The 16090-nt window shown below is 43.1% G+C and overlaps 1 protein-coding gene across 1 annotated transcript in view; it reads right to left on the bottom strand.

Annotated features, from left to right (window-relative positions):
• The window catches only part of ABCC4 (ATP binding cassette subfamily C member 4 (PEL blood group)), a 1378868-nt gene that overhangs the window by 170842 nt on the left and 1191936 nt on the right, over positions 1–16090 (bottom strand). The window contains exon 27 of the mRNA XM_069205134.1: positions 5093–5182. Within this exon, the coding sequence (XP_069061235.1) occupies positions 5093–5182 (90 nt within the window). The remainder of the gene's footprint in view (positions 1–5092; positions 5183–16090) is intronic.

The raw sequence follows: 16090 nt of genomic DNA, 5'->3' as shown, positions 1-16090 counted from the left end.
CGCCTTCAGGCCGCCCGCCAGCCCAGCGGGAAAGAGGCTTCCACGATGAAGCCGGCTCGGAATCGAGCCGGCGGAGTGGAAGCTGTGCGACGGGTGCAGTTGCACCCGTCGCGTATTTCACTGTCTGCACAGCAGACAGTGAAATACATTTAGGGGCCCTCTTACGGGGGCCCCTGCAATGCCCATGCCAGTGGCATGGGCACTGCAGGGGCCCCCAGGGGCCCCGCGACCCCCCCTACCGCCATCCGGATTCCGGCGGTCGGACCGCCGGGATCTGGATGGCGGTAGGGGGGGTCGGAATCCCCTCGGCGGCGCAGCAAGCTGCGCCGCCTTGGAGGATTCAATGGGGCGGCAGTACACTGGCGGGAGCCCGCCAGTGTTGCCGGTCCGACCGCGGCTTTACCGCCGCGGTCGGAATCCCCATTGGAGCACCGCCGGCCTGTCGGCGGTGCTCCCGAGGTCCTCCGCCCTGGCGGTCTTTGACCGCCAGGGTCAGAATGACCGCCTTAGTATTTTGAAATTTTAAAAAAATCATACATATACAATGACACAGTAAGTGATAATGTGAAACCTCTAAAACAAACTCATGTTCAATAGTTTCAATCAATAGTTTATTCGGTCCAGGTTTGGACCATTTGAGAAATTAAAAAATAATCATACATACAGAAGGGTAAAAACCATAGACCATCAGGTAAAAAGAGACATTAGCAATTAGTACACTGCTTATATAAAAAAAGGGTTCATATAACTACATAAAAAGTTTCATAAATAATTAAGACAAGACTCTTAAAATAGTGTCTGCATCTTGCCCTATACAAGAAGCTAAATGCTAAAATAATACGAATCAATTGTTAAAAACATATAAACTATTCTAAGACGGATTTGTACATAAGATAAGACATAGAAACTACAGACAATAGGTCCTGTTTACAAAAGTTAGAAGTCAATCAGTGGAAAATGGAGCCCTAAGTTAGTCAGTTCTCTTAAATAAGTTGATCAGATAAATTGCATCTTGCCATTTATAAAATTATATGCGCCAAGGGGCTTATGAGTCACTTCAATTGGGGTAATCCACTAGACAACATGCTCGGAGATACAGTCTTATGTCCTTGATAGATCGCACTAATGATTTCGCCCAGACTATTATGACAGGATGCTAATTCGCTAACTTCTAGACCGTTCTTCAACCAGTGGATTTAAGATCTGTTATGATTCTACTGCGGATTTTCCATGCTGCTGCCAAATATTTAGAAACAGAGCTCACTACCAGCGTGGAAGTGTCATATTTACACATTCTATATACACTGTTTCGGATTTGTGTTGACAGTGTTTTGCACAGAGGAATAATCCACTTCCCTCGAGGGCATTTGTACAAAGGACAGAAAAATAGGACATGCTCAGAAGTTTCCTTGCATAGATGGCAGTTTATGCATTTGTCAGATAAAGGACTATTGGTTGACCAGCAAGCCGTAAAGCTGTTGACTGCCAATGTTCCATATCTGAACTGAAGTAGTAAAGAGCGGGCACGGGCTGGTATAGGGAGATCCAGGAAGCTTTCAGGCAGAGGTTCGTGTTTGACCAGCAGAAACTCTGCTGTCAGCCGACCTAACCCAGTTGAGCCGAGAGATTCCTCATGAATTTTTTCCCAATATCGATCTTTGATCAGGCGTCTAGCGTTACCAGGAATCATCTCGGGATTCTCCCAATAATGGGATAAATTCAGCTTGACCCAAGCCGCTTTCATCTCCCTTAGCCACCTTACTTTTTCCCATCCGTAGCAAGGTGGCAATAGTTCTTTAACTGCTGACCTGAAGGGTTCGAGTTCTTCCGTTTTCCATAGTCTGACCCAGTACAGAAGTGGTCTTAAGCATGGTGTATCTTTAATGCTATTTAGACCCAGGTCCAGTCTTAGGGGGAGCATCGGCGAGCCCTTCCCTAGTCTGGATATGTGTCTAAGGAAATTATTTTCTTTGATTTGAAGAGTGTCCAGTTGTCTGTGAGATCCCCAAAGTTCAGCTCCATATAGGGCCGTGGCACGGATTTGGGCTTTGTAAATTTCTGAGATAAGTGTCAGAGGGGGGCTTATTGCAGTGCAAGCCTTACGTCCTATCGCTCCACATCTTTGGCTGATGGTTAATGCCCCTTTCCTTATAGCTGCATCCCAACTGCCCTTATCAGATAGTCTGATGCCCAGGTAATCGTATTCCATTACCCTCTCCAGGTGAATTGAGTCCATCTTTATATTTGCTCTAAGCTTCTTGTTCGGGGCACTGTATATCATGAGTTTAGTTTTCTTAACATTTATATCTAACCCGTAATCTCTGCAGAATACCCCGAACTGGTAACCAGATTTTGGATTCCCATAGATGATTTAGACAGGAGGATAGTGTCATCTGCATAGAGTAGGCATGGAGCTTTGTTTCCGGCCAGCTTTGGGGAATCATTAATGCAATTTGCTAAATACTTGATACAATTATTTATGTATAGAAGAAAAAGAGTAGGGGCCAAAACACACCCCTGTCTGACTCCCCTCTCGATAGCCACTGCTTCTGTTAGATCACCATCCTTACCGCTCCTGATTTGTGTATAAGTAACTCATGTTCTCAATACTAATTTATTTACATGCTTAAAACTCTAAATAACAGTTTAACCCCCTTTCCCACACTAGATTAGTTATTAAACAGCCTTCTGAAGTGGTAATGTATGTTTTCTTCCTGGAATTCTCATTGTGTACGTGCATTAATTTCATTAGTCTTTAACCAACCTAGGAGATATTCACATAAGCTCACTTATCCCATATCTTTCTATAAGCTGGTATTTTATTTGAGTGAGTCTGGCACCAACATTCCCTTTTACTGATTTTTTTTAATTTTAATATGAAACATTTCCGAATGCTTAGTTGTTAGAGCTCGGCAATCAACATAGATATAAAATGAAATTTAAACCTCCATTCACTAGAAGAAGTGGTGCGATTAGGCTAAGTAGAGTGGGTAATGATGTTGGTTTGATAATTTGCCCAACCATGACAGAAATAACCAAGAAGGGATAGTTAAAAAATTTGGACACCACTTCACAAGACCAGAATACATGTTCCCAATCCCCTTCTTTGTCACATATGGCATTTTTTGCTGACCGTAGACAACGGATTATTCAATCTTGCAGGAGTATAATACGGAATCCATCCATTGAAAAAAATATCATTTTGTGGAAATTTGCTACTCTCAAAAGTGACTTTCTGTATTTAAAAAATCTCTGTTGTTGCTGTCTAGAGAAATAATCATCTGACATTGTCATTTAAAACATATCCTTGATCACAGGATTATCATCCTTATTCAATTCCTTCTATAAAAAACTAAAAAACAATTAATATTTTCTTCTGAAAAGGTTTTTGCTACCATATCAGCTGGCAGTCTTATTTCAGCAGCTGATAATTTACAAATAATAGAAAATATCTGTCTATAACAAAAACTATTATAAAATCCAAAAGAGTCATCTACAGGGCATATTTCCTTAAATGAGTTAGAAGGGAACTGGGTGTTGAACTCTCTAACCAATATAAGTAGGGTTCCATGGCATCTGTAATTGAGATCAAAATATAGGGCTCTAGTGTTCTCAGCTGCAAAGCACTCTGTAGTCTACCGGATATAGCATGCTCTTTAAAGCTCTGTTTGACAATCTCCTTTGCGTTGCTCTGCAGGGATTTAGGCTCTGTGGACATGTGGTGGAGCCCCATGGTTTGAATGACCTTTTAATGTATGACAGCCACGGGATCCTGTTTGTGTTAGCCAGTTGCAGACACTCAGATATACAGTCTCGTACCAGAGTCACCTCTGGTCCGCTTCAACATCTAGTCCATAACAGGAGAGGAGAGATAGCTACCGTGACTGCAATTAAAAACATGTAAGGGAGTGAATAAAATTATTTGTTGTTGTGCAAACAACTGTTGCCTATTAGACCATAAACGTTGCAAGGTCTAGTACCTAACCGTTTTGGGCACCTTAGCTTCTTTTATAGCCCATGGCAAACTATTTATGTCATAATTTTTCAACATTAAGAGAATTCCAGAGCCGTCATTTGTGGAAATAAAGTGTAGCAAACCAACGCATCTGCAATAATTAAGAAGCCACGTAATACAACCTAAATTGCCTTCTGATTTTGGCATTTGTGTTTCTGAACCCATTTGCGCACATACCAGAATGGGTGCAGAAACAATGATTTCCACACCTTACTTCCATTAACTTGCAATCGGAGATAAACCACAATTTCCCCCCGTCCTCGGAAATAATGCTGTCCGATGTGTGTGTGTTTTGGGGGGAGGAGGGATCCCTGCTGATAACCGGCCGATCTGTAATGGGCCCTAAAGTGGTTAAAGAAGCTCAAGAAGGCTCATCATTAAGACATTTTTGGAAATTAGTATAAATCTCTTCAGTAAATTGAAAATGAGTAGAAATACTAACATGATGATACGGGCACACACATGAAATTAAGAAAAGCTAATACGTTTGAAGCTGTTCTCATCTAGTCTCAGACAGCATGAACATTATTATTTGTAATATTATTGCACAACATTGCCAAACTTGCATTTAATAATACAAACTTTAAAAAAAACAATTTTAATAAACAATATAAGTTTGCAATAAGGAACAGTATGTGAAGCTTGTCTTGTCTTTACAATTCCGTATTACCTAGAAACTATGACAATGCAATTGTATTAAAATTTGTTTAATTAAGAATTGAACAATTATTTATCCTCGACAGCCAGTGGAATTTATATAGTGCATTTTGACATTATGCTTTCAAATTGAAGATATAAGTCTATATAGGTCGTACTACAATTTGGAGTGCAAAGCCTCAGAAGTACCTTTAGTAGCGGAAATATCAAACTATACAATTAAACAAAAAATATGACGTATTTAATCCTTAAGCAAAGAAACTTTATGGGAAAAGGCAACCGTGGATAACCCGTTCGCTCTATTACTAGTACATTATATCCTAATGCACTTATAGTAAGGCAGACAGAATATCCATTTTGTTTCTTAGAGTACCTGTCCATTAAACTCTAAATCTGGCCCACAGTAATTTAAACGATTACCTCTTCTAAGGAATTCCATATCTCTTCATCTGTATGCTCATCAAAAGGGTCAAGATTTTTTCTCATTGTTCCAGTGAACAGAACTGGTTCCTAAAATAAAAGGTCACATTATAAACAGGACTGTACAATAAACGAATGCTTCACAAAGGTAAGAGTTTAGACCACTACACAATAAACAAGGGGTACATCTGTGCACATTACCAAACATTTGGTATGATATTATGAAAGGAAACAGAAAGAAGTCAAATGGAAAGCAGGTGCTGTTTTGGCCATTAATGGCCACTCCTAGACTGGCACCAGCATGTAGGCCCGAAACTCCTTATTGAATTAAAAGAGGACCTACCTGCATACTGGATCACAGTATGATCGGAGGCAGCAAAGAAGAAAGGGTGCAGGAAAAACAACTGTAATATAAAAACAGAAACCTAATATCCGAGCACTGAAATTTGAGATATGATGGCCTGTGTATGGTGTCAGTATCAAGACACATGATGGTACACTCATGGCATATAGAGTAGCATGCCTGGCATATGATAATGTCAAGCTGATATGTGATGGCAGCGATTTGAACTGTTATGGCAAATGATGGCAGCGTCCTCATATATTTAGGGAATAATCCTGAAATACTATGGCAGTACCTCATGCATGGTTGAGACACACGGTAGCATACCTTCAAATGAGGGGGAGGGGAGAGTACCTGAAGATGTTGCAACCTGGCATAAAATGTTTTCCCCATGGAGAAACATAAAAAAGTTCAATAGATTTAGGAGATACATTTGGACATGCAGGAATACAAACTTGCTATATTTTGTACTTAAAACAATGACACTTGAGAAGCACCTAAAGCACCTTGAGTACTCCTGGAATTCTTTAAACCCGGCTGAGGCTCTTCAAGTCCCAGTGGTGAGCCCTTTTTGATGCTTGGGGCACTTCACGCTTAAGCCTCAGAACTTTTTTCCATAAAAGGTATTCAGGCCAAATTTGCGCTTGTTTCTTCAAACATGTCAGGGATTCTAAAGTTACCTTGAATATGTGGATATCCCTGGAGTGAACCGAGACAACAGCCAAAATACAGCAATATATATAAATGCATCAACAAAAAGGTTTGTTGAACTAACATTACTGCCTGTGCACCTTTTAGGAAGAAGCAGAGATGTGAAAAAAAACATGTTTTCCTACAAGTTTTGCATTTTTCTGAGTAGCAGTCGATATTTTTCTATTTTGTTTAAATCTTTTTTTCTATCTAATTGCGGTTTGTGGTGGAAACAGATGTGAAACCCACTGGTGAACCATGGAAGCGGTATATGCCTGAAAAGTGGACAAAGTTCCCAAAAATTTCGCAAGGGGTTATATGTGAAGATCGCTCAAGGTTTTCCGAAGGAAACCAACTGTTAAAATAAAAACTAATGCAAACAAAATTTGAAAAAAACAGAGATAGTTGACAACGTTTTCATTTGTAATTCTTGCCCAGAGGGATGGTTTACAAAAGTTGTGGACCACTACATCCGTCAGGCTCCTCTGGTCAGCGGAATATATTGGCCCTCATTACGACTTTGGCGGTCTTCCAGGAAGACCGCCAAAGCTCTGGGCACCAGGAGACAGCCAGTGCTGGTGGTCTCCCGCCCACCATATCACGAGTACTCCGGAATTTCACCACACTTTGGGTGGAAATCCAGCAGTAGTCGTGCTGGCGGGCGGAGGTGCTCCGGCGGTTGCACCACCGGCCCCACCCTGCCAGTAGGACACCGCCTGCTGTATTATGGGCCATAATATGGCCTAGCGGTGTCCGGCTGGAGGGGTGCTGCCAGTGGTGGAAGCGCCCCTTTGTTCCCTGCTGGACTACTTTCTCCCCGGTACAGGTGAGATGATCATCAGACAGGGGAGGGAGGTGGTTAGGGTGGGGGGTGTTGTGTATGCAAGTATGGGTATGTGGTCTCTGCGTATGTGCTTGAATGTGTGTATGCGTGGTTGTATGCATGTCTGAATGTTGTAGTGAGTGCGTGTCTGCATGTAAGTGTGAATGCGTGTGAGTATGCATGTTTTGGTGGGTGTGATTATGCGTGTGTGAATGTTGTTGTGAATGAGTGTATGGACGCGTGCTTCAAGGCATGTGTGAATGTTGTGAATGCATGTATGTAAGTGTAGGTGAATGGCTGTATGCATGGTGCGTGTGGGTGTCTGTGTGCATGTATGTGGGGAGGGGGGTGGGAGGTGCTGTGGCTGGAGAGGGGAAGGGGGAGTATAGTGCTTGCTGGGGGGGCGTCTACCAGTGACAGGGAAGGAATTCCCTGTCACCTGTAGTCTTTCCGCCATTGTTTTCGTGGCAGTGCAACCACAGTCTTCTGTGGACCACGAGGTTGGAGATAATCATCTCCGGCTTGGCGGTTCCGACCACCATGGCGGTATGAGTAGAGATGTGGTGGGTTGACAGAGGCCAATCAGCCACACTCGTAATGTGACGGTCTGCATCGCCAGCCTGTTGGTGGTGGGACTGCCACATTTACCCTGGTGGTCAAAAGACTGCCTGGTTCAAAATGAAGGCCATTGTGTTCGAACTTGGCCCAGGTGCATTGTGGCATTTTACAAAAGCACTCCATTACAAAGGGTCAGATTTTTTAAAATCAATATATAGTTCATATAACCCGTACACCAGTGGTTTCCAAACCTTTGACTTCTGTGGACCCCCACTTTCTCATTACTGGAACCCAGGGACCCCCACTGAATACTTATTGGAATCCGGGGAGCCCTTCCCAATGAGTCATTACTGAAAGCTGGGGACCTAATTTGTTAACAATATTTAATTTTCTAATCAGTCGGGGAGCCCCTGAGGAGGCTTCATGGACCCCCAGGGGTCCCCGGACCACAGGTTGGGAACCACTGTCGTACACCATTAAACAAATAGGCTACTTTTTGTGGATCATGTACTGATACAGTGCCACTAAACCATTACCATTACTACTATGAATAATTTTTTCTCAACCTTAGTGTGAGAGCATATCCCCCTCCAGCATTGATTTGTACTTCCCAAGACAATCATTTATACATGAAAGAAATGCACTTCAATGACCTTGTTCATGATAAAACTCATATTCAACAAAATGAAAAGTTTAACATTTTGTATTCTATTGTAGGTGTTGTGTTACATCGACTACTCCATCACCGCCAGAGCTAACTTCCCCAAAAGCCCGATTGAGTAAGGGCCTTGGGAGAGTACTGGTTATACGTCCATCCACTTAATTAGTGGGGGTGGAGGTATACCTGTTTTTTACTGTCCGTCACCGCTAGGCAAATCCTGGTGATAATAGATAGTAAAGACAAAAAATTCCCCTCTCACCAGGGTGTTATCTTTTTTAGTTTCAAAAAGAATATCCATCTTTGGGATTTTCATTTTGAAAAAAAATAAAAAAATAAATTCTCATTAAAAACAGTACCCCACCTGTGTGGGTGGGTCTATTACTCACAACAGGAAAGGCCTGAAAACACAAGAGACATTACATTTTCTCCATGAAAAGTGATCCATTTGGACATGTGGTAGCAGTGGAATTTAGGCCTGGGTCAGACTGCACCCTCAGGAGATGTACTAAGTCCAGACAATTCTGAAAACTAGACACCCTGGGGAAAATGGAGTGGTGTGGCGTGCATAGATCCTACTGCCTTTCCTACCCAGAATACCCTGCAAACTTTAAACTTCGCTTAAAATTATGCATTTTCCTCACATTTGAAGGAATGTTCTGTAAACTGTGGGGATCCATAAAAGTCCTGCCAACCAGTGTTCCCACACTTTCCCAAATAAAAAGAGTACCGCACTTGAATGGATGGGCCTAAGGCTTGCAACATGAAAGTTCTGAAAAGGCAATGTGGAGACCTCAAATTATCACCATGAAAGTTGACCCATTATGATGCGGTGGGTAGCAGCAGATTTGGGCCCAAGCTTGACCCCCAGCCATAGAAACCTACCAAACCCAACATTCCTGAAAACCAGAAAAGCCGGTGAGTACAGGGTAGTGTGATTTGCTGGGATCTTACTATGTTTTCCTACACAGAATGCCTTACAAACATCTTATTTTCAGCACAGGAGAATAAGACTGCTGGGGGTGTTTTGGAGTGGGAGTGTGGTCAGATACCAGGACGGGCCTCCACTACCTCTTTTTTTAATTTTATTTTATTCCCTGGCATCTAGTGGGCTTCTAATCTCTGGAGAAGCAGACTGGGGGTATATTCTCCAATTGCAATCCCACCGAGGAGCAGAAAGTCTGATTTTTTTTTTTATTTGAAAAGAGGCGTTAGCCAATGCCTATAGGGACTGCTCACCTCCAAAACCAATTTGCTGGTGCCTAGTGGATGGATCTCCGCTTCAGAATCATGGTCATGATGTAATTCAATTCCCTTTCCAGTGGTACCACTCCCACTTAGATGTAGGCTCGGAGGTCAGAATTATGCCCCCCAAACACTGATCAAAATAAAACCAGTCACTGGGGGGTCAACTGGTTTCACTTCCAATCAGTATGGCAATGCATGAGAAGAAATAATCTAAGGACGCAGAGGAAGCTTTCCCTTCACATCCCAACATTATTCTACACAAAGAACATCCTTCTGGTGTTAGAACCAGGGGGATTTTCTCAAGCATTGCACATCCGCCATACTACATAGTTAATGTGGTTCCATCCACTACATGAAAACAGTTAAAAAATCCAAAAAAAGATCTAAATTTACAGAAAGCCTAGGCATAAGTCTTGTGTGTGATTCAGACTAAAAGCAGATTCACTGGGTTAATGAATGGCATCACTGTCTGATATTTGTGGAGATGGCTTGGTATGAACACTAATATTGGTAACATTTTGTTTTTAACAAAAAACACACAGAAAATGCATAATTTTTCCATAAAACTTAACCAGTACTATCATTTTCTAATGAATATCTTTGATGTTTACTCTTATTTTCACTAATAGTGCACAACTTGAGTATATGATAGATTGACTAAGAAGGTGATTACGACCTTGATTTGTGGATGCCAAAGCAAGTGGAGAGGCAGAAAACCATGTTTCTGCCAGCCCCCTGCAGTGAACCACCTGCCATATTGAGAGGTCCTTGACATTTTGTTAGTTTTTTTTTTAACCACTTGATTTAACATTTTCCAATCCCAGGTTCAGGTAGCAGTAAAACATAATACCATTCGACAGCAGCAGTTTTATTTAAAAAGAAACTCTTAAGCCATTTCCCCACAACCATCAATCCCAAGACCAGGTATTCCAGCAACAATTTAGAGGCAAAAGGGGTTGGAGCTCAGTCTCCCTCCCTCAGAAAGTTCCCCCTTAATCGCCATCCAAGTCATCACCCCCGGTAAGTCCTGCTCCCCCAAACTGGAAACAGCATTTATAACCAAAGCTGAACAACGGGGGGCCTTTGCAATGACGGCTTTATAACAAAAATGCCTTTATAACTAAAGACTTTTACAACACAATTGTTTACAACAAGCATGCCTTTACAACGCATAGCATTTATAACTAAAATCATGGTAAATGTAAGTATATTGCAGGTAAATACAAATCTTTTAAATAGATATATATATATATATAAATAAATAACCTAGTGGCAGTCGCCACTAGGTAGTTATAGTTGGGACCTAGTTTCTATAGAAAAATCTTTTTTTACTTGCCTATATCTTTGGCTGCTTTCTGGAAAGTTTCAGGATACTCAGTCAAGCGGGGGCTGAGAAAAAGGGGGGGTCCCAAAACACTTTTTCCCCATTCATTTTTCTATGGGGATTTTGAACAGTGATCGCGTCTGAACCACTAGACGGAATTACACCAAATTTGGGAGAAAGGTATAGCTCTTGGTCCAGAAAGCAATTTTTTTGTTATTTGGTGTAACCCATTCAATAGTTTTTTTAGTAATGAAAGAAAAATTTAAGAAAAAATTAATTTGTATATAAAGGGACGAAAAGGCTTGGCAAACCCTCCCGATCTTGTGCTGAGATCTGATTGGCTGCCAACACTCCAACAAGGAACTGTTGGCAGCCATGCTGGGACTCAGCTTCAGCCAAGGCCCAGAAAAAAACTTAAACAAAAAAGAGAGGGGGCCAGGGTAGAGTCACCCCGAACCCTCAGCTCTGGTGCTGGGGTCCTAGAGGGAGCGCCAACCCCAAGAGCAAAATAGCATTTTTTAATAACATTTTCGGCAGACCTCACGGCAGATCTGCCAAAAATTAATGCCCTAAGGTAACTATAACTCGTTCCCCCACCATGCACTACTAATTACCCCACATAATACATTACTCATGACATCTTTGATAACATAATTCATAAATATCAATGTAACTTTTGCAGTAAAATTATTTAGCAATTCCTCTGATTTGGTACGTTTAAAATGTGAGTCTAAGTATAACGTCCCTTTAAGTAAAATAAAAAAATATATATGTGTGTGTGTGTGTAAAAAGGGTTTATACTTACTTGGTAAATACTTACATTTCCGTGGTAAAGGCTTTTGCTGTAAAGATAAAACCGTTGTAAGAAATTCTATTGTAAAAGCCTTTTGTTGGAAAGACATTTTTGTTATAACCTTGCGTTATAAAGCCATTCGTTGTAATGGCATTCGGGATTCAGTCATACAACCCCCTCACAAACATATCACATCTGGTGGGCATAGACCTCACAGTTGCATTTGACATAGGTATGGAATGGAGTCCAGATCTTTTCATATTTTGGCATGATGTCCCATACTAATGCAGCTAGTTTTTCCATTGCATGGATGTGCCAGATTGTAGTCCACCACATGCCCATGGTGACTGGAGTCTACGCTCTACAACGCTGTGCTATAACTAAATTCAACACCACCAGTAGCAATGTAAGAAGTCTGGCCACAAAGGGGGAGAGTGGTGACTGTTTCTCATCATCCATCATTCTCATCAAAGCCAGCCCGGCTACATGGGGAGGGCTACAATAGTAATATCTCGAACAACCGCCATCATCCAACCTAAGAACTGATAGGTATAAATACATTCCCACCACATATGCAAGTATGCCCCCCCTTTCACGTCATGCCCTCCAACACGCATCAGGGGCTGTTCACATTGTCTTTTAATCGAACTGGCATCAAGGACCAATGGAGAATTATTTTAAAGGCATTTACCCTATGTTGGATGTAGAATGAGGAGTGTGAAGCCTGTTTCCACGTGAGAATCCAGTCCACTTCAGCCAGATATAGGCCAAGGTCATCATCGCATTTTTGCATGTACAAAAGCTGCAGTGTAGGGATGGGACAGTCTAGCGCTGTGTATAAATGAGAAACCACTTTGGTGGTGCCTCCCTTAGAGAATATATCTTCAACTTTGGTGGTGTCTAGTGCCCCTAATGGTCGGACATCCAATGTAGTAGCTGAGTGATCCAATATAGTCTATTGGACCCAGAAAAAAGTCATTGGCACACTGGTCATGGGCCTTAGGGGCTCCTTCTGTGTACAACTATCCCAGGCACAAGGGTTCCTGTTCCTCCATGTCTGGCAGTGTATTTCTGCAATCCCTGGTGGGAAATCCAGATTCCTGACAATCAGGATATGATGTGGGACAAGGGATATGACATTATCGATGTTGTCCTTAGGACCCTCGACCAGTGGTGTATGGATGTCTTCGTGGTCCACCTCAGGGTGGAAGTAAAGCCCTGAGCTCAAAGGGGGCAGCCAGAGCATATGGTGCAAGGTTACTGGGCTGCACTCCTGCTCCATCCTGCACCGGGGCTTATTTACATCTGATGAGCACCACACCATTGCTCGGCTAATCTGGGCTGCTAGGAAGTAATGGTCTATATCTGACACTCCCAGTCCTCCTTCCCTGGACCCCTCACCAACAGGGACCTGACCACCTGGTGCAGCTTCTCTCCCCATATCAAGGCACAGATTTTCTGGGTTATCTGTTTTGGGGTTTCCGGGTAAACCCACAGCAGAAGGGATACTGCAATCCGGGGGAGCAGGTTGATCTTCACACAATCAATCCTATCCACCCAGGAGATCTCCATTCTGGCTCACCTGTATAAGTCATTAACCAATGTATCCAAGAATGGTGGGACATTGCTAGAGAAGACTTCTTGTATTGTGGGTGGGATCGCAACACCCAAGAATGTAATCCCTCTTGGAGGCAACCGTAGCCCCTGTTTCAGCACTATTTCCTCTAGGGTATGGCTGCCCCCTTCCCATCCCCTGCCCCCACCACTGTGGACTTCTGACAATTCACCCAGAATCCAGCAACAAGATGGGAAAGGTCCAGTTCTTCTAAGAGTGTTGATAGTGAAATCACAGGGTTTGTCAAGAAACACAATACATCATCCACATAAAGCACCAGCTTCTGCGGGTTCTGATCAGTGAAATGCATTTAATCAATGGGTTAACCATGATCCTGCGGTACAGGGGTTCCAGTGTTAGAGAAAGATCCGGGGTCAAAAGGAGCAGCCCTGCTGAGTGTCCCTCATCAGGGGTATCAAGTTGGAGAGGCGAGAGTGTACATGAAGCCTTGCCGAGGGGCGGGCTTAGTTTAGCAGTGTAAATGTTTTCATCCGAGGTTCCATAGTGATCTTGTGAAGATTATTTTCCCGAAATGACCTATGAACATGGTCGAAGGCCTTCTCCACATCAAGTGAGAGAAGGAGTACCCCTGTTCCATTAGCCTGTGCTTCATCGACTACACTGAGCACCAATCTGATATAATCCCCTGTTTGTCTGTTTCTAACAAAGCCCGTCAGATATTGAGACACCAGCTGCTGCCACACCCCACCCAGTAGGCAGGTTAGAATTTTCGTGAAGATCTTTAAATTACTAATCAGCACTACAAGGGGGCGATAAGACCTACACAACCGGCAACCCTTGTCTAGCTTAGGAATTAAAGTGAGAAGGTTTCCATTGTCAAGGGTGCGATCTCTCAGGTCCCCAAAAATGAGTTGAAAGGTGTGGGGCCAATAGACCATCAAAGGCCTTGTAAATTAATTTTGAAATTCATCCGGGTAATGTGCCTTGTTATTCAGAACAGATTGCAAAGCTAACAGTACTCTCTCCTCTGATAACTCCTGCTCCAATTACTCCCAGGTCTCCCCATCTTGCTTTGGCTGAGAAATTGCTGCCAGATATTCGTCCTGGGCCTCTGGGGAATGATACTCACAACTCTATAATTCAGTGTAATACTGTTTGAATGTGTCCAGGATCCCTTGGTTGCTAGTTATAGGGGGAACCTGAGCATCTAGCACCTTCTGGATATGGGTGAGGAGCCAATCTCATCCGTAACATGGATTGCCTGTTCCTCACCTGTTGATCTAGGAGGAGATCTCTGGGTGTTATGACTTGGTTTTAGGTTCAGTCTCTAATCTGGATATCTCAGCCTCCAGCTCAGCTCAAAAGCTGAGGTGCGGTTGATAAATTTGTCAATTATAACCACCTTTGCGGCGTCACACACAGTAGACCTCGTTAGCTCCCCTGACGCATTTTCAAGAAAGTAGTTTGTGACCGCCTTCCTTATATTCTACGACAGGACGAAATCCTGAAATGCTGGGTCATTCATTTCTCAAAATTTAAGGGGTAGGTCTTTGGGAGGTGTCACAATCAAGTGTATTGTAACGTAAGTGTGAACTGATAACACCTTTGTCCCTATGGCTGAGGACTTAACCCTAGCGGAAAACAAGTGGGAAAAGAAAGATATAATCAATCCGAGGATAGTATCTGTGGACATGTGAGTAATGCGAGCAACCTGTTTCTCCCCTATGTTGACTATGCTATACATTTTACAATTTTCAGTCATCCAGACCGTGGATCAAGGATGGCAGGGGCTTCACTGGTGGCCTCGTAGAATGTGATCTGTCTACGGCCGGTTCTATTGGTACATTAAAGCCCCTCAACCCCCAATATCAGGTTATCACATGAATGGGCTGCCAAGAAGGGGTATAAAATTGGTCTGTCGTCATTAGCCCTATAGATAGTGGCTATTGTCATCATATTGCCTTCTACTGATCTCTTAACTAAAACAACCTCCCCCTCCCTATCTCTCTGAGCAGAAACATGGTGAAAGGGGACACCAGATCCCGCTAGGATCCCCACTCCCTTCATCTTGGTTGATACAGAAGAAAGGAACCGGTGGGGAAAGTATCAGGATGTGCATCTTCTCGTGTCGACCACCAAGAGGTGGGTGTCCTGAAGAAGGGCAGTATCAACACCCTTCATAACAAGCCTGTTTAACACCAACTTCCTCTTGACAGGTGAGCTGAGACCCCATAGCGGTTGGAGGTGTGGACACTGTCAGGGAGGATATAGGGTTTATGCTGTGTCGTTGCGCTCAGGCACCTCGGAGACAGTAAGGGAAGGCATATTCATTCTGACCCTGTGGAAAGTAGAAACAAAAATAAAACCATAATAAACAACATTACAAGGTTGAGCCAGGTAATAAACACTTACAGGCGTCGATAGTGGGGTTAGCTTTCAGAGTCCGTCTCCATCCAGGTGGACACCATTGAGTCATCCGTGCCATAGAATCTCTATACAAACCCTCTAGTTGAGGTTAGCTGAAGACAGCCCAGCAAAGACCTGTTCAATCAGGCAACTTACGTCACAGGATCAACCTGTTGAGGCAAGTAAATTTGACTGTGCATGCATGTTGTTTCCCCCGAAGAGGGTGAATCCTGTTGGTTTTAGGGGCGTCGTGCAGCCTCTCCTTCCTCGTTTGTTGCCTCTTCTATCCAGGGTGCTGCCAGTCCCGTTGTGCATCAGTGGTACAGGAGACTTCCCCTAGACCAAAGAGTGTCACTGCGTCTTCATGGCTAGTGATAGTAACAGATATGTCTTTTAGCAGAAAAACAATGTTGTTGGGGACCCTCAACGATATGGGATTTTATGCTTTCTGAGGTAATGCGTGGTTATCTTCAGTGATTTCGCTTGGCTAGAGTCATAGCTGACACATCCTGAAACAGCGCCAGAGATGAGGAGCTAAACACCAGGGGATCCGTCTGTTGCACAGCCCTCATTATTTCC

This window comes from Pleurodeles waltl, chromosome 8, assembly GCF_031143425.1.
Source record: "Pleurodeles waltl isolate 20211129_DDA chromosome 8, aPleWal1.hap1.20221129, whole genome shotgun sequence".
Classification (NCBI taxonomy): domain Eukaryota; kingdom Metazoa; phylum Chordata; class Amphibia; order Caudata; family Salamandridae; genus Pleurodeles; species Pleurodeles waltl.
The sequence above is the reverse complement of the archived record's forward strand: the minus strand, read 5'-3'. Positions and strand labels throughout refer to the sequence as shown.